At 41.9% G+C, this 19,123-nt stretch overlaps 1 protein-coding gene across 6 annotated transcripts in view; it reads right to left on the reverse strand.

The window, feature by feature from the left end:
* Positions 1-19,123, reverse strand: part of CASZ1 (castor zinc finger 1) — a 292,892-nt gene that overhangs the window by 198,389 nt on the left and 75,380 nt on the right. For 4 of the 6 annotated variants that reach the window (XM_073585027.1, XM_073585026.1, XM_073585030.1 and 1 more), the window contains one exon: positions 16,926-17,019. In XM_073585027.1, the coding sequence (XP_073441128.1) occupies positions 16,926-16,959 (34 nt within the window). In that variant the 5' untranslated portion in view covers positions 16,960-17,019. Of the gene's footprint in view, positions 1-8,099; positions 8,129-16,925; positions 17,020-19,123 lie in introns of those variants that run through there. The other 2 variants (XM_073585024.1, XM_073585031.1) reach the window with 2 other exon arrangements.

Below are 19,123 nucleotides of genomic sequence, written 5' to 3' on the forward strand. Positions count from 1 at the left end.
GTCTGCCCTGATCATCTTGTCAAAGGGTAAGGACCCATCTTGCATTGAGAACTGGCATCTCATAGCGCTTCTCAATGCAGATAGGAAGGTTCTGGCAAGGGTGATGTTTAATCGGCTGGTGAAACTTACACCCCGACTCCTTTCGGAGGCCCAACATTGCTCTGTTGCAGGCCGCAGCACATTTAGTGCTGTGCTCTGTGTCTGAGATGCAGTGGAGCAGGGTAGGGCTGATCACTGGAAGGGATACATGCTTGTCACTGGACCAGGCAAAAGCATTTGATCGGGTTAATCACAAGTACCTCTGGTTTGTCCTTCTGAGATATGGCCTGCCGGGGGAGTTTGTTGATTGGCTTAAGACCTTGTATGGTGGGGCAGAGAGTTTCACACTTGTAAACGGTTGGATTGGCAGCTCTTTTGAGGTTGGATCTGGTGTTCGCCAGGGTTTTCCGTTGAGCCCGCTGCTGTGCGTGTTTGCGATTGACACACTTCTTAGAAGGGTGGAGCATGGACAGTTGGACCGAGCAGCACCAGAAGCCACTGTGAGGGTGGTGGCGTATTCTGATGATGTCACCGTTTTTGTTTCCTCTCACGAGGAGGCAGGGTGGCTGATGTCAGAGGTAGATCGCTACTCGGAGGCATCTGGGTCCAAGATCAACCGGAATAAGTGTGAGTCTCTCTCTGGGGGAGGAGATCCTGGGTTTGATCTCCTGGACACCTTTCCACGACCCAAAGTCTCTGCAAAAGTCCTTGGCATCGAATTTGGCTAGAGGGATTACCCCAAACAAAATTGGGACAGCAGGCTAGAGATTGCCACTCAGAAGGTGAACCAATGGAAGGATTGGTCTTTGACCCTAAGGGAAAGGGGAAACCTGATCAAAACTTACCCGCTCCCTTTACCAATTTATGTGGGCAGTGTGTGCATCTTGCCGGAGTCTCTCTAGACTCGGGTCTACAGTTTGTTCTTCCAACTGTTATGGGGGAATAGACTGAACCTGGTTAAGAGGGAGGTTACTTACTGGACGAGGAGACTAGGAGGGTTGGGTATGGTCAACCCTGTGGTATTCCTTGTGGATGCCTTCATTAAGATCAATATTGCAAACCTCTGGAGAGAGGGCTCCTCCGTGGGTATTCTCCTGTAGGGGATGGTTTCAGCCATTGTTCCAGGAATGGGAGACAGGAGGGCAAGTGAAGAATCTTCGCAAACCGCATGGACATCTTACGGCTTACGTTACCTTGGTTCTGAAGGTAATTCACCGGTGGGGTCTGGGAATTTGAAATATCAGGACTCTGCCAAAGAAACTCCTTGACAATAGGGTTCTGCTGACACATTTCCAGAGGCCCCTGGTGCTCCGGGATTGCCCAAGTTGGGATCTTGGGGTGGGTTTGCATCTTCTGCATTCTATCAGGATCCCGTCAAAGTTTTGGGACTTCTCATGGCGCTGCTTCCATGGGAAACTGTGTGAAGGACAATCTGAAGTGTAGGAGCTCTGAGGACAGGAACTGTCCTCGGGAGCATTGTGGTACCGAGCTGTGCTTAGTATTGACGCAATGGAAAATCCTCCCAGTGGACGATGTGTTTAGGACCATACTCGGTGACCTGGTGAAGGTGCGCTCTTTGGAGTATGAGAGACTGGGCACACGTAGGGCCGCTCTCCTCTGGAAGGGCTTTTCTTCTAGTGTGCCCTAGTCTGGTCATCTCCTTTCCTGGTTTTGGGCTGCTGCTGACACTGCAGATTTTTGTTTTGTTTGATCGGTATACAGTGATGTAGGGCTGCAGGTGCTGAACTTGGGTTTTGTGATTTTGCGGGTACTTTAGTGCTTGTTTCTGTATATAGGGATATAGAATTGGGTGTAGGTGTTAGGTTGGGTGGTGGGAAAAGGGGGAGGTGGGTTTATCTTGTGGGACTATGGGACACTGGGGTGTTTGGGGAAAAACACTGGCACCACCTGATCTGGCCTATGGGCGTTGGACATGGACTGAGACATGAGACACAGGACCAGCTCTCAGGTCAGCGCGGGGGTTGGGAATGGTGGGCTTGAATGTGGGGTGGTGATTAGCTTAGTATTGTATATATTTGTATAGTTTGTGGTTAATTTATTGAAAATTAAAAAAGTATGTGTATAGTTTTTGCTTGCTATTGTTTATTTTGTTTGTTATTAGTTTGTTTGGTGACCAGACCAGAAGGTATAAGTACTTAATATTAGTTATTATTCTGTATATATGTATAATATGTGAGAGGACAGAATGAGCGGCTGGACCAGTGTTCATTATAATGATTATTTTTCTGGCTTATATTTTTGTTTTGTTTCTGTTATTATTATTGTTAATGTTTTCATTTTTATAATAAGAGCTACAGGATGTAACTCAGTATATAAGAAAGGAAGATTCGTAATGTATTTAAACTGAAATAAAGGGGTTGTTCAGGACTTTGATACAGATTGCTTGTCATTTAGATAAGCCATCAGTGTTTGATTGGTGGGGGTGCAGAATTTCCAGCTGATCAGTAAGGATGCACGGTGTCTGACCCCCACAATCTGAGACTGATTACCTAGATATAAAGGGCTTGGGATATGTAATCTGCCTTAAAAGTTACACTGTATAAAAGGTGTTTCCAGCTGAAAATGCATTTTAACTACAGGGAAGGAGCATTGCTTTTTACAAATGGTCTCCAAGTAGCAATGTTCAGTTTGTGATTACACTTGTGTTTTCTTTACTAGTGACAAGGATGTAGTAAAAATATTGAGGTTTTCACCTTTTCTATGGATTCATGTAATACTCAGTAACCCTACAAGTGTCAGACAGGCCTCATGAATATTAACCAGCCATGCCTCACTTAAGCCCCCGTCACACTAAGCAAGATTGCTAGCGAGATCGCTGCTGAGTCACAAGTTTTGTGACGCAACAGCGATCGCAGCAGCGATCTCACTAAGTTTGACAGGTAGAAAAATGACCAGGCCCTGCTGTGAGATCGCTGGTCGCGTCGGAATAAACCTGGACATTTTTTTGATCGTTGAGGTCCCGCTGGGTAGCATGCATCGGTATGTTTGACACCTTACCAACGACCTTGTTAGCGACTCAGAAGCGAGACACATAGGCGTAGATTTGCCGACATTGTTACAAAGGTCGCTACGGGTCGCCGTATCGTTGCTGGGTCATTGGGAAGATCTGACTGTTCGGCATCTCACCAGCGACCACATAGCGACGCAGCAACAATCCCTGCTAGGTCGTATAATTGTCAGGATCGCTGTAGCGTCGCTGAGTGTGACGGGAGCTTAAAATCACTGGCTACCAGCTAACTGTCCATTGAGCTGACAGTTTTCTTGTCCCAGAAATCAGCAGCAGATATTCATCATATAGAACACGAAAAGAAGATGCTGAGTGCTAGTTTAGTGATCACAATGGAGAGTGCTCTAAAATTAGGAAACTTGCTTTTTCAAACCTCAGAATTTGAGCTGTGGACTTGGACAGCCCAAGACTTCAGAATCGTTCACATTGTTGTGTGGTTTGGAGACAAAACAGAAACTCTGTAGCCACTTAAAATGTACATTACATATTGCAAGAGAAAACCAATAAAGGGCCATTTCACTGTCATCAATTATTTAGATACAAGTGGGAAGCAATAGAGAGGGAAGGAGATTTTTAAAAAAAGGAACCTCTAATTAAAGGGGAATATACAAGGTTCATCAGAGTAGCTTCTGTGAAAGTGTAACTCTGTATCACTACAAACAAGGTCTCGTTACACATTACTCCACAGGAAGGATCCCATGTGTCTCCGGATACCAATATGAGAGGATACCACCATTTTTGTTCTGCTCAGAAACCAACATTCACAAACAATAAGAAGGCATCTAAAAGTGACCCCAGAATTACTAACAGTAAATATAACACCAAGATCAGGAAGATTACAACGCAGCCAGCAAAAAAAAAAAAGTTTCAATCCTGGAGGATATTTTGAAGGATTATGTAGAATAGAGGAGATTGCTGTGGGCCGGATGGGGTGAAATACCTGTACAGTTGTCAGCATACAGATTTGCTTTCTGTGCCCTTTAACTGAGGTTATCCAAGTGGCCAATTCATCTCACAAATAACCCTTTAAATATTTGGCTGCATGCCATGCTTATCCAAGGGCACAATGACCCCTGTCTGAAAAAAAAAAAATTAAAATCAAGATTTCCAATATACAAATGGGAAGAAAATGTGATTTCTCGAACTAAACCCAACAGTTTTTTATTATGGTTTAATTACACAAGTACCAACCAAGGCAGAAGCTACGAACCTGACCTTTCATAAACCTAGAAAACACGTCCTGTTCTTCCAAACAAAAACTTAACATTGCCAAGACGCACACTTATACAGGGACTGTCATTGGATTTGATTTTACGTTCAGTTTAACTGTGCACCTCCTGCTTCACCATTTCTGGAACAGTTTTTCCTTTTCTTCTGCGCCCCTCCATTCCCAAGCTATGACCTCAGGTAATAGTGGTACCACAGAATGTGTCTCTGGGTGTTTGCCTTTTCTCCTCTGATATCGGCCAATCAGAACACGGCCTTGCCAACAGAGAAGTTCTGTGGCACACGCCCAATTGGTTGAAAGAAAAATTTGCAACATTATTAACGAGGGGTATAACTTTGGAATGGAGGGGCACAGAAACAAAAGGACAACTGGTCCACAATTTGTGGAGCAGCGCCAGTTGGAGGGAGGATGTACTCTGCTTAAGTTCAACTAAACCTGTTACAGGGGTTGTCTGGGTTATGAACAGTGCTCAAAAATCTATTAAAGTGGATCTAGCAGCTGATTTTACTAAATAAATTGCACAATTTAACAGTTCTCTTAAACTTAATGAGTCTGGTATACTTACTGTCAGAATGGCTGTTTAATCTAGAAACTAAAGTGAGCAGTTATAGAATTATACAGTCCGGGTTTGTTCAGTCTCTGCCCACCCAGCCTGATTGGCAGCTGCCATAACTCCACCCACTCAGCTGCAGCTTATGCTTTGCAGTGCAAGATCTCAGCAGCAGCAGGTAGGAGGGACACTGAGAAGCTGTCAATCAAACTAGTTGAGCAAATAATTAGTGAAACTTTCGTTAAGATTATACTATCAATCTGACATGAATTTTCAAAGTAAATAACATAAAAACAAAGAGCTCTTTTTACAAATTTAACCAGTTTCTGTTGTGAAATCTAGTGACAAATCACCCTGTTGAACACTGTTGTAATCTGTCTTATTTTGCTCTGCCTTGTTATAAAGCTGCAGTTGTCTGTGGAAAGCGCGCCTCCCTATGGCAGACGATACATCACTAGGGATTAACACAACTGAATAAAGCTGTCACGTGACTATATGTCAGCGTCGCTGCGGCCTCCTGACATGGATAAAAAAGTGGCAGCAAACTATAAAAATTCAGGATGTCTGCAAGTCACAAAATGATATTTTCTATATTCTAATACTTTTTACTTTTATTTAATTGAAGAATGTACTAATCTCAAACCCAACCCATTTATACACGAAGGGTAGACAATGTCGACTTGAAGATCCTATAGGCCATGGTCTAACAGTGCTAATTGGTTGGTGACATGATACCTCAGTAATTACCATGACTAATGTATACAAGACTCCTAGAAGCGCTCACATGGTGCCATGGCATACTTCTGTTATCACGTGGCAAGCTAACTAGGCCTCTATGTAGAGAGAGGAGGGCACCGCAATATGACAGAGCTTGTATTAGTGCCACCAATGGAGAATCTGGCTTTAGTGTGGGTAACCCCAATGAAAAGTCATGGTAGGTAGAGACTTGGGGGGGGAATTTAACCAGGAGCCATCTGTAGCTTTCACGTAGCTGTAAATGTCACATGGAGCTGCCTGGTACAGGAGTTAAGTGCTGGATTATGCCAGCTGTAAAGAGTTAAAATATCTCCAGCCCTCATCTTGCCGAGCAGGGCTACAAGCCATACACGAGACAGAAGTCAGATGCTAAACATTTGCCACAAAGAGACAGAACGGTGGAACTTCACTGGAATTATTTACTTTTGCTGTTCCCAAGCTAAGCCCCAGTGACAACCAGCCCAGCAGCGGATTGCAATTTCTTAGAATCCCCTTCAGTGCCCGGACGCTGCCCCCGACTAAGTTTTGAGTGCCCCATGGTACCATCACCTACCTGCTCACATTCGCATATTGGCCCATTAACCCAACAGAACCTATAACTAGTGCCTATTCCCTATTGATGGTCCTATGTAGCAGAGCAGCACGGCTGACGCATGAAGACAAAGTCACGATTTTCTGCTACAGTTGCATGTAAGTGTTTGCTAATTTTCCATATGAAATAACGTTGCGCCCAGACATCCCTAAATTATGCCGAGTTTCAAACGTAACGAAGGAACCTTTTCACACGTCTAATTACCATACAAATCAGTTATCCTAAAAAATATGGCCTAGGCTCAGATTATAAATATAGGTTTGGGAGCCTTCAGCCACCGCCATCAACATATTTCTATAGTCGCATTATTCCACATGTCTTTGTAGTATGGCGTTTACTCAGTTTAACCCCTTCCGGCAGACGCTGGTGGCCACGCGGAGTTAATCGCTTTTCTTTCTCGTGATCGTCGGCCCCATAATTACTTCTGGACCAGGGACTGTTGCAGAGGAGACGTCCTTAAAAGCTTTGTGTTTGTGCTGAAGGTCTACTCTGTTGATTAATAAGCGTTTCATAATTGGTGGTGCTTTTAATACCATCTAGGTCTGATGCCGTTAATGAAATCTAAATGCCCGAGTTAATGATGTGGCCAGAAGACACTCTGGGCAACTGGTAGCTGTAGAGAATGGGGGGGTGCACGCATGATCTCACTCACGAGCCGGGTTCTCCTCTCCCACTCAGTCATGTGCCAACAAAAGCTATTAAGTGCTGGCACAGCGATCTACAACGATGGACCACTAAAAAGAGGTGCTGTGACCTCCAATATCAGCATTATGGAATTTAACCTCGTTGCTGCCAAAACGGTTGCAATGTTTAATCCGCGGTTTCCGTTGTCACATTGTAGAAGCTGCAGCCCCAGATTTACTAAAGAATTGCAAGACTTCTTCATAGAAGTCAATTTAGAGTTTCCAAAGATAATATAATATTGCCCATATTGTATCTTGCTCAGTATATCCCGATTCTTAATTCTATGCAAAAGTTGTTGCAAATGTGTTCTGTGTATTTATACATTACCAATAAACCAGAGAGGAACCCGAACAGACAGAAGTTTAGAATAAAAGTCTGTGCATCAGAAAATCAGAATACTGTCGGGCCTATGTACCGATGCCTCAGAGTCATCTGTCCATATCGGTATATAAGAGCGGTCATACAGAAGACAACCTCCCGAGGATGGGTCAGAAACTAGAATTTCACCATGAAGTTTAATCTCCCCAATTCTAGTTTTTATGATGGCAACTATGACACATAAGATCAATCCTACCAAACCTCACCTAAATGTGGCACTTTGCAGGTATCAATATTGGGATAACTGCATGATATTACCCGGCTCAATAGTATTTTTCATCCTGCTTCCCAGATACAATTAAGGTAAAAAAAAAAAAAAATCTTCCATATTGAGCACTTTGGTCTAATGTCATATGGCCGTGCCCTGAACTAAGGGGTTATACCAGCGCTCAATAATTCTGGCTCTCTGACCTGGCGTGTGGTAGGGTTAAGGCAGAACAATTAAAGACACAGCTGTCAATAGTCGGGAATGGTAGGAAATGCTACCTGCTGGTGGGGAAAGTGAGCACCTGAGGACAAGGGTTAGAAATCCAGATCATCTGGCTGAGCGGAGCCGACAGGACACGGCTCTGCACAAATCAATGAGTAAAGGAACATACAAGATCCTTAAAAAACTGTGCAGGGATTTTCCTGTCGCCTCAGATACTCTGTAGCAGCCGACAAGTGACTTCCCATCTAGTACAGCAGGAGATGTAGGCATATCATTCTGGCCCGAGGTTTCTCAGGGGATTTGTAATACACACCTCATAAATCCTGCTGCCCCCTCCAATTTCAGACACTAGTAAAGTGAAGAGTAAAGCTCCTCACGGTACATCCCTTTCCCCCCTATATTTCCCAGTTTCACCTGCAGGACCCGGAGGAGAGATGGACTCGTCTGCAGGGGTTTGGGACTGTTTGGATAAGAAGCTAATCCCTTGGGCAGCTCTTGTCAGATTACTAATTAGCTAAATCGGATCGGCCTGAGAAGACCATGCGGTCAGTCTGACTCCAGATGAAGCAGGACAAGGAATAGAAGGGGGGTCTGTAGCCAACCTTAACCCTTCCTGGGCAAATGGTGCAGCACACTATGGACGTTCCACAACAAGCCAACATGATGCTGCTGCTGCTTTACACAGGACGACAGACATGGGACGTATAAATTACCTTGCCCGTAAGACTCAGCTACAAGTTCACCTGGTGACAAAAAAAAAATCATTTTCCCTACAGAGCAGATTATGGCTTCTGTAAAGCATGATTTATGGAGGCATAAAAGCAGGAGGTGTCAAATCAGTCAGCATCTAAAAATATGGAGTATTGTTATTCCAAAAGCCTCCACTGTCTGTAAACGGGGGGAGAGGAGGCCGGGCAGTCAGACTGACATTTGTGTTATCCCTGATGTCATCGCAGGTAGTAATCCGTAAGCAGCGCTCGGCCTGGAGTTCTCATCTACACCCTCTACCGGGGAAAAACAAACCTTCTAAATATTCCAAGATGTTTTCTACGATTTTCCATAGATTTAGTCATCTAAGTGTTAGGCCAGGTGCAGACGAGTGCATTTTTTGATATTCGAGAAAATCGGGTCAATTATGCAAACGATACTCTGATCACGGTGCGATCCGATTCTTTCGGATGAAGAGAAGATCAAGAAAAAATTTTTTCCATTCTGTGAGTGTGCAGAAGTCAAACTGTTCTCAGATGTCATCTGAGTGCAGACTGATGTTTCCCACGCACTCATTGACCAGCATGACCAAGAGCGATCCAAATATCGCATTAAACATGGACATGCGGTGAAATCGAACATGTGAATGGCCTCATAATCAGCCCGCAAAAATTCAATGGTGCTTGCTCGATATTTTTCACAGCACGCATTTAAATCAATGAGGTCGCAAAAACAAACTGGAAGTTTATTTTTGCGGCGCACAGTCACTTCTTGTTTTGCGGAACGCTTGTTTTTTTCTCCAATACTATTTCCATAGTATTGGGGGGAAAAACGGGGATCCGCAAACATTTTTTTGTGGCCCGTTATTGCGGTACACCACAAAAAATGCTGCAATACGGCCCGCAAAAACGGGCGGCAATAACGGACCGCAAAAAATGCGGTAAGTGTAAAACCACCCTTAGAGTACATTTCCAATTAAAATATACCCTGATAATTCAGTCTGGATTTGCCGTTGGAAAATCTGCAGCACAATAGATCACGTTCACACAATACATTCTCAATGTGGGGTTTTTGCCAAAATTGTCCCAAAGTGCAATACAAACTCTACATTATTAACACATTTTCAGAAAACTGTGGTAAAAAAATCCATCCGGGAACGCATGGTTTGAACGCAGGCTTTGAGTTGATTCACGTACACACTGCCGAAATTTCCGCAATTGTCTCATCCATAAATCAGAAAAGGCCAAAAGAATCTATTCAGATGAATGAAACTTGATTTTCAATTACAAAGTTCTGTAACAAAACCCGCAGTGTGTGAATATACAGCTCTGGCAAAAATTAAGAGACCACCACATCAAAACCCTGTCATGGGCAGCCCATTCTACAGACCTGAACCCCATTGAAAACCTCTGGAATGTAATCACGAGGAAGATGGATAGTCACAAGCCATCAAAGAACTGCTTACATTTTTGTGCCAGAAGCAGTGAGAAAGACTGGTGGAAAGCATGCCAAGACACATGAAAGCTGTGATTAAAAATCATGGTTATTCCACAAAATATTGAATTCTGAACTCTTCCTGAGTTAAAACATTAGTATTGTTGTTTCTAAATGATTATGAACTTGTTTTCTTTGCATTATTTGAGATCTGAAAGCACCGTTTTGTTTTTAATTTTGACCATTTATCCTTTTCAGACAAAAAAAAACAATTTATTGCTTGGAAATTTGGAGACATGTCAGAAGTTTGTAGACTAAAAAAAATAAATTTACATTTTACTCAAAAATATACCTATAAAAGAGAAAAATCAGATAAACTGATCATTTGGAAGTGGTCTCTTAATTTTTGCCAGAGCGGTATACAGCTCAGGATATGTGCACATGGAGGTTTTTTTTTTTTTGGAGGTGGTTATAATCAAGGATCTTTCTAGTGGAAAGTGCTTCAGGAAATGCTCCTTCTTTGAGGATTTTTTCATTTTCTTGAGTCTCAAATGATTTTAGGCTATGTGCATACACATCTTTGGGATGCTGATGCAGGTGCCAAATTTTTTATCTGCAGCAAAATCCACAAATAAAATAGAGAATAAAAAAACCCAAAGTTTAATATTTAGAGAAAACCACTATAAAAACCTACCATCATGCTTCTATAGCCCGCTTATCCAATTCTTTACCAGTCACTGAATATCCTGCCCTCCTACAATGACATCTAAAACAACCATGGAGGTGCTGAAGGACGTGATACGATGATTTTTTTTTTTCGATTCTGCAAAAACCGCAGATCCAGCAGAGGAACATTGTGCACTACTTGCAAATTCTGTGTTGTTCCTGCTTTTTTTTTGGCAAATGCTAGAATGGATCCCAGCTAATGAAAATGGGAAAACCTTTCTGGAAGCTTTTTTGTATTTTTATTCTGCTCCCTGCATTCTAATAAGCGGATACATGGCTGTCCGCAATGTGAATTAACCCCTAGATTTGATACTTTACTACAACCTATTTCAAAATACAAGAGCGAGAAAAGGAAATCAGAGAACACGTGACGGGATCATGGCATCAAACTGCCAGGCGTGAAGGAGTGGCATAATATTTATTATCCAGGTTGAAAAGTAATTAATAGCTGAGGAAAGAGGAATTTAACCCAGCCCAGGCAATAAATGCTAGTTAATGCCAAACTTGAATTGCAGATTTTTTTTTTTTACATTTAAATTGATCAAAGTACACAATCATAAATATCTAAAGAATGAGTCCAGTGTGCAGGTTTGCATGGGATAATCTGGAAATTTACATAACATGATATAATGGAAACTTGGTCAAATTATCAGGTCTGCAGGCAAACGAGTCAAACGTGTTTTTTTATTTTTAATTAAACATAAGACAACAATTAATTTATCTGGTTCCTTAATATACTGTATATATCATAATAATCAAACACAACAGGCTGGAATGCTGCCTGCAGATCCAGTTTCTATAACTCGAGATGTCGCGGTATTTGATATTTGTGTGTGTTGTCATATACGCCAAAATTTTTGGACAATTATATTAGTTTGGCTAATCTGTGGGGAGTATCAGAGGGAGAAAGGCAGCCCGGAGCGAACTACAGCTATGACTCGGCCATGTACACACCAAAGAGAAGCCAAGAGTAAAATAAAAGGTGGTTACACAAGAAATGAGCATAGTTATTCTTCACACAACCGCCAAGTTGTACACATTGTTAATACGGCAACTATAGCCCTCACCAGGACCATCCTAGGCCATGCAAACATGGCCATGCAGTTTTCGATGCACTTGCACTTTTTTTTTCTTCCTCAGGTGAAACATGTACATATTCACCTTTAACACCTTCCTGCAGCAGTCTTTTTTTTTTCTCCTTTTTTTTCCAAGAGCCTTAACTTTTTCCATCAACATAGTCATACGAGGGTTTGTGGTTTTTGCAGGATGAGACTTAGTTTTGAATTACTCAATTACAATTTACCATAAAATGTACTGAAAAACGGGAAAAAGATTCCAAGCCCCGCGAAAGAGTGAAGAAACTATTTAGCTTTTTTTCTTTACAGCAGTTATTGTGCGCTAAAAACATGGAAACATGAATTTAGAGGTCAGTACGATTATAAAATAAAAAGATTAGTTTTGCCTTAAAGTATTGAAAAAAATCTACTGTAGAAATTTGTGAAAAAAAACAAACAAAAAAAAAAGACTAAAAATAATTTATGAAATGTCCTATAAATGTCTGTTCTGTTCCTGATCTAAGGATCTCGGCTTTTAGTTGAGATGAATCTGTGCTGTGGTGTTGGGGTCAGGGAAATTGAGGAGTCGGAGGTTTGGATTACAGACTCCACAGTCCTGGTGCTTCTACATTCTTCTTCATGGCACCAAAATGTATGCCAGCATAATAATAATCATCAGTAACGTAAAACCGATCTATACAGTATGAACAGCGGTCTGAACACTGGCTGTCACCGTGCCTCCTATTGCCGGCATTCTCCAGAGAGCAGAGAGACATACCGACATCCTATGTCCAATGTCACTTAACTGATTTCTCAAGGAGCTGGTCTCTGATCCTGGACATGACATTCAACAAACCACATCCTCCGTTATTGTGTCTCCTCTTTTTTATCTGTTTGGCTGATGGCAGCCTGAGAGTGCACAGCTGACAACGCTTCAGTGGAGCCCTGAAGGATGGACTTACAACTGTCCAGTTCATTTACACATGAAGGTCAATGATCCAGCGCAGGCCCAGGAACACAGGAGATGCACTAAATAAAAAGCCTGCAGCTAATGCAGTGAGAGCATCCTTACACGTTGCGAGGCCCCAGAGCTCCTCTCAACCTGCCCTTCACGCTCTCGGCTGCCACTTTTGGAGGTCTGCTCTCCCATGCGTTCCTGGAGAGTTAACCAGTCCATATGGTAGCCAATATGTTAACAATATGGATGAGCCATTTGTCGGGTCCAGAGCAGATGGATGTGACATATCAACCCTCATCCCTGACATGCTCTAACTTCCTGCCGTCAGCCAGGACGACACCGGAAGCCGTGACTGCAGGGCTGGCTGAAAAGGCAATTGTAGAGCTGCCAACAGCTGCCCATCATTAACCACTTCATAGTCAACAGATACTTTAGTCTTGGTGTGAATTAACTGTGCGGAAAAACTACAATCTGCATGCTGTTAACATACGCAGTACTTCCTATGTTTAATACCAAGTACTCCATAACGAAGTCGCAATGTCTAAACACGTATATCACACCGCCGCGGTGTTCAACACACCTGCTATATCATGCTGCAAGGCAAAGGCCATGAAGACCTGTAGAGATACAGCTGGAAACTCTTCTAGAGCGGAAAGTTATAGGAACTGTGGCTACACTACCTGGACATGGCACAAAAAGGAAGAGGTCATCCACCTACTGTCACCAGATTCATAGAGGTAGGTGATCAAAAACCCTGAGAAACACAGGCAGATACTTAACTATCAGGAGGCGTCTAATTGGCTCCAAATTTATTCAGCAGCAGGACAAAGGCCCCAAACATCCAGTCAATATCATTAAGAACAAGGAGTCCTGGAGGTGGTGATCCGGCGACCGCAGAGCCCTGATCTCACATCATCCCATCTGTCTGGGATCACAAGAAGAGACAGAAGGATCCGCACAAAACTCATACACAGAAGATCTGGGGACAGGTCTCCAATATGTTTGTTACAAACTCCTGCTGAGAATCTCCATAAACAGAGTAAATGAGCAAGAAGAAGTGACAAAGGCAACAAGTGGTCACCAAATACTGATGATGGGGGTGACGGGCGATCACCGGATACTGATGATGAAGGCAACGGGTGGCCACCAGATACTGATGATGGATGTAACGGGAAATCCTCAGATACTGATGATGGAGGTGACGGGCGATCCCCAGATACTGATGATGGAGGTGACGGGCGGTCACCACATAGTGATGATGGAGGCGACGGGCGGTCACCAGAAACTGATGATGGAGGCAATGGGTGGTCACCAGATACTGATGATGGAGGCAACGGGTGGCAACCAGATTCTGATGGAGGCAACGGGCGGTCACCAGAGACTGATGATGGATGTGACAAGCCATCACTAAATACTGATGGGATTTACATTTCTCGTTTGTTCATTCACTTTCCATTTTGTTAATGGACAAAAAATAAACTATTCACACTTGTATCTTAGAAAGCCTTATTATTTTGCAGCTTTTTTTCGACATCTGCAGAAAACTTTTGTACAGTGCTGTATATACACACATCCACGACCAGGTAAGAATTTCATGTCTCTAACCCTAACCATTCAGATCACAGAATTATACTGGAGAGTTAGAGAACCTACACATTACAGTGTAAAACACATGGGGGTAAAGAAAAACTGAAAGCAAAATTCTACATGCTTGAGAAGTTAAATGACCAGCAGATATTTTATGCACTATACGTGTAGAGAAATGACATGTCCACAGGGACAGTAACAATCCGCCATCCCCTTACAGTCACATCCTCCAGTAGAGGTGACAGAATTTCCTCCACTCCTGTGAACACGATGTGAAACTTGCCCGAATGACAGGTGAACATTATACACGTTCTGCACAGGAAAACAGCTGTACCGGCCGTCACCAAAAATTCATGGCTATTGATTTCTATGTATTTCTTTTAGACGAGCAAACGGCATCTTGGCTTTCATTTATAATTCATAATCTGGCTATAATTTGTAGAAATGAGGCGTAATATAAAGAGATTAGTGACTGACAGCTGCAGCATGTCGGCTCGGGGATGATCTGCATAGTCATGTTTGTGTGTCGTCTCCAGCTTTGGCTCTCGGTACAAGCAAAGGATGGCCCAGCGGGGGCCTCATTAAACTGACCCCCAAGTTCCTTGACTTCAAAACCAAAGGTCATATTGGATGAATTCATTTTTAATGAATGAAATAGCTGGTGTGCACAACGAGGCTGAAAGACATCTTGTGTTTCTAGCTGAGCCCCCTCAGATGTAGTTTCTTTCACTTACTGAGCCCCCTTACATGAAAAGACAGCAGATGGCATATACCTGTTGGCTGTTCTGCATCTGCCCACATGTAACCGGTGAGCGCAGACCTCGGCTGTGGGATAAAGGGGTTTTTGTGTCAACGACAAGTTATTTGCATGTAATTTGTTAATAGTCTAAAGTGCCACATTAATGAACATATTTTTGTTTTTTATAGTTCCTTCTGTCTAATATCCACTCTGCTGACATGGTTGCATTAGTAAATACTTGCATTCATCATTAAATAATATTTCTGGATCACTTTTTATAACCCCAATTCCTATGTCATTTCTGTTGTAAATGTAAGAATCAATCATATATCGTGTGCTACTATTCCTCTTGTCAATAGGGGGAGAGGTGTGTATTCACAGTCTGGCACTCCGAGATAACCGAACAAGGAAAGACACAACACACCGACAAGGAGAATGGCAGCACTCCGCTGATAATAAACTCAGCCATTTCCAGGAGGACTAACAGAGGAATGACACAATGCAGAGTCAGAGGAAAAAATGGTTAACAAGTGTAACCTCATAGGAGAGTATATAAGTGGGAATAAAAAGTATTAAAAGGGGTCGTCCCAACTTAGCAAGATGCTAATCGCTTACGGTTCACACAACTGGGACCCCCATAAATTGTGACAATGGGGTCCAGGAGTGCCCAATTTGAATGGCGCCATGACACCGCCGAGCCTTGGTCTTGGGATTGATGCGAATAGGTGATAAGTTGCTAAAGTGGGACAACAGATATGTGAAAAGTTGCTGATCAGCCTCCCAAAAAAATAAATAAAATTGATTTGCAAAAGTAGAAGCAAAACCAAATTATAATTTCACCTACAAGTGATATCACATTAGCGCCACAACAGTAATTAATTTCGCTGGAGTATTGCAGGAATTTTTCTGTAGAGCCTTAAGGTGTAGAAAAGCTGTCCGACAACCCTCTTTGGGAGCCATTTTTGTTGGTGACGGTGACGACAAAGTACAATTTAGTGGAAAATTCAGTGAAAAGTATCAGGGGGGAGAGAAGTGACAATCATCACTGTGACTGCACAATAGGACGGAATTAGAAGTAATATCTTGGTGCCTCCCCCCCGTATGTTTTTTCAGATCAGTTCATTAACTTACCCTAAAAATTTATAGCACAGGACACAATAGGATTACGGTTATCAGGTTAGAGCAAATACGGCTAAAATACTGGGGCACGTAGTAATTCTCCGACATGTACATATAATCACATAACGTATAATAAATAATTGCTGCTGTTGGATGGTCTGGGAATCAGGCCTTGTTGATGGCAGGCAGGGCGGGCGGGAGCGCGGTGGTCAGAGCTAAGTCTAAAGGAAGTTCTATTAGATTTTATACTTACAAATGGATAGATTATCAGATGTGACTGCGGTGGGGAGCTAATGTCTTACTGATTGCCTATCAATGTGATTTACTGGACTGCTACGTAAAAAGGTCTTCCATTTTGAAAATGCTGACAGCCATACTTTACTACAAACCATGGGAGAGGATGATGGTATCGGAAGGAATATTTTTTTTTTTTTTTTACCTTTTACATAAACAATAATCTGGATAGTCACAATAGGAAATAGAGAAATTAAAAAAAAAAAAAACACACAAGCTAAATTCTACAAAAAGACAGAAAATACTCTGCATGTTAAACTACCAGGAAAAAAAAAATAGGCCTGAGTTTTTGCTATAGAAGTATCAGTAGACGTCCAGTTGGGGGTGCTTTCACTGCTGTATATTGTGTGGACCATTTTTTTAAGTTCTGCTGGAGATGAGAAAATCAGAATGCTGCCCCCATGTTTTACACTGCAGCTCTGCTTGGTCAAGACCGCCACGCTCGACAAAAGGAGAGCGCTGGTATTCAGTAAAGAAAAAAATAAAAGTTCAAAACCCATTGGTAAGTACAAAATGGTTATATTTTAGAGTAAATATGCGCCTATGTGAGCTTAAAATTGGACACAACACTTAGGAATTGCACACGAGTCGTGTAACGGGATCTTTGAAGAAGACCTTACCTTGTACATGTAGTCTCGCTGCAGCGATGTCCATCCCAACCTGTGACACTCCTCTCTGCAGTCTTAATTAAAATGGCCTCGCTCAACTGGATTCCTACATGAAAGATCAGAAGAAATATTCATTAACTTCAGAACCAGCTTCAAAAATGCAAAACATCAGATTACATAGATTTGGAAATTCATCTATGTAGGTGTATACATATTCCAGCCACCACACCCAAACTTAAGGGATTAATGCTAACAAGTGACAAGTAGTCCTAGTTTTTGACCCATCGGCCTCATCCCAACAAGCCAGAAGTGGAAGGAGATAGAAACCCAGTGGGTGAGTTCTTCAAACATATACGTGTCCCTCATGGTTTTGTGAAAGATAGTGAACATAAAAGAAAAAAAAAAGTTCAGTCATCAGGTCCCCTGGTAAAATATTGACACTGATTTTTCATTTTTTTGTTTTGTGATATTGCCATTATTTTTGCAATTTTTTCTTAAAAAATAGAGCAATTTGATGAATTTTGCACAAGAGCAAATACTTTTGTCTTTTACCAATTCATGCGCCTTTTTAGAAGAAACTCGCAAATCAATGTTCAGCTGCTCAAAAATAAAATTTAACAGATTGTGTATTACACAAACCTCCCCATCTTGCATGAACAAGAAACCAATTAGACACAAACACATGGGCCATGCACACCGTGAACGAGTCTGTATGACAGTGTTCACACCACCAAAAGACTGAAAACACCGAAAAACACAGTAAAACAAATGTATAAAAATACTCTGCTGTTTGTGTCTATTTGGTTTCTTGTTCATGCAAGATGGGGAGGTTTCCACCCCTTCCTTATGGGCTGTGCACACAAAAGCCATCTTCCATAGCGTGTCCACTTCGGACCTTACTTGACTGAATCCTGCTTATACAGGTACTATACACATGATCAGGTTTTTAAATACATCGGTTAGGACTGCTCTGAGATGGGTATACCTTGACGTTTTGTAGAGCGGCTTAGTATACATTTTTTGCAAAAAACGTATCAACTAAATACCCTGTTTTGTAATCATCTTTTTACTAGCACTTGCTGTTTACTGTTACTTTTTTACAACAAAGTATTTTTATACGTTTGTTTTACTGTGATTTTCTGTGTTTTCAGTGGCATTTAAGAATTTGGGCACCAATGGTCAAAATTACTGTTATTGTCAACAGTTAAGCAAGTTGAAGATGAAATAATCTCTAAAAGGCCTAAAAGTTAAAAATGACATTTAATTTGTAAATAAATAAATTTACATTTTAAAAATTACAAAAAAGGAAAATGGGTCAAAAGTTTGGGAACCCTGCGTGGTTAATAACTAGCAGCATCCCCTTTTGCAGGTATCACAGTGTGTAAATGTTTTTTGTATCCAGACAAGAGTCTTTCCATTCTTGTCTGATGGATTTTCAGCCATTCTTCCAGTTCTGTGAGATTCCTGGTCCATCTTGCATCCTCTGCTATTTTGAGGTGTAGTCAAAGATTTTCAATGACATTAAGATAAGGGGACTGTAAGGGCCATTGTACAACCTTCAGCTTGCACCTTCTGAGGTCGTCTAATGTTGGATTTTGATGTGTGTTTAGGATTATTATCCATTTGTAGAAGCCATCCTCTTCCTCTTTTCACCTTCAGCTTTCTTTTACATATGGTGTTATATTTGCATCAAGAATTTGTTGAAATTTCATTGAATCCATTCTTCCCCTCTACCCATGAAATGTTCCCCGTGCCATTGGCTGCAACATAATCCCAAAGCATCATTGATCCACCCCCATGCTTAACAGTTGGCAAGATGTTTTTTTCCTGAAATTCTGTGCCCTTTTTTCTCCACACATACCTTTGATCATTGTGACCAAAAAGATCTTCTTTAACCTCATTGGCCCACAGGACTTGTTTCCAAAATGCATCAGGTTTCTTTAGACTTTTTTTGCATACCTCTGAAGCTTCTGATCCACAAAATGGATGAGAATCTTAAGTGCGCTGAGTCTCACGGACCAGGTACAAGGAACAGCTTTTAAATCGGATGTGTATATGGTTCAATGAAACTATGGGTCAGTGTGCTGTCGAGAAATAATGGACAGAACATGGACGTGTCACATGGCCGTGTGACTGTGGCCTTACGGATAAAGCCTGCATAGGGAAAAACTCGGTAAAATACAAGGTAAAGGTCATAAAATAGTCAGAAA

The sequence above is a fragment of the Dendrobates tinctorius genome, unplaced genomic scaffold (genome assembly GCF_039654945.1).
Source record: "Dendrobates tinctorius isolate UK_male_01 unplaced genomic scaffold, ASM3965494v1 ptg000086l, whole genome shotgun sequence".
Classification (NCBI taxonomy): Eukaryota; Metazoa; Chordata; class Amphibia; order Anura; family Dendrobatidae; genus Dendrobates; species Dendrobates tinctorius.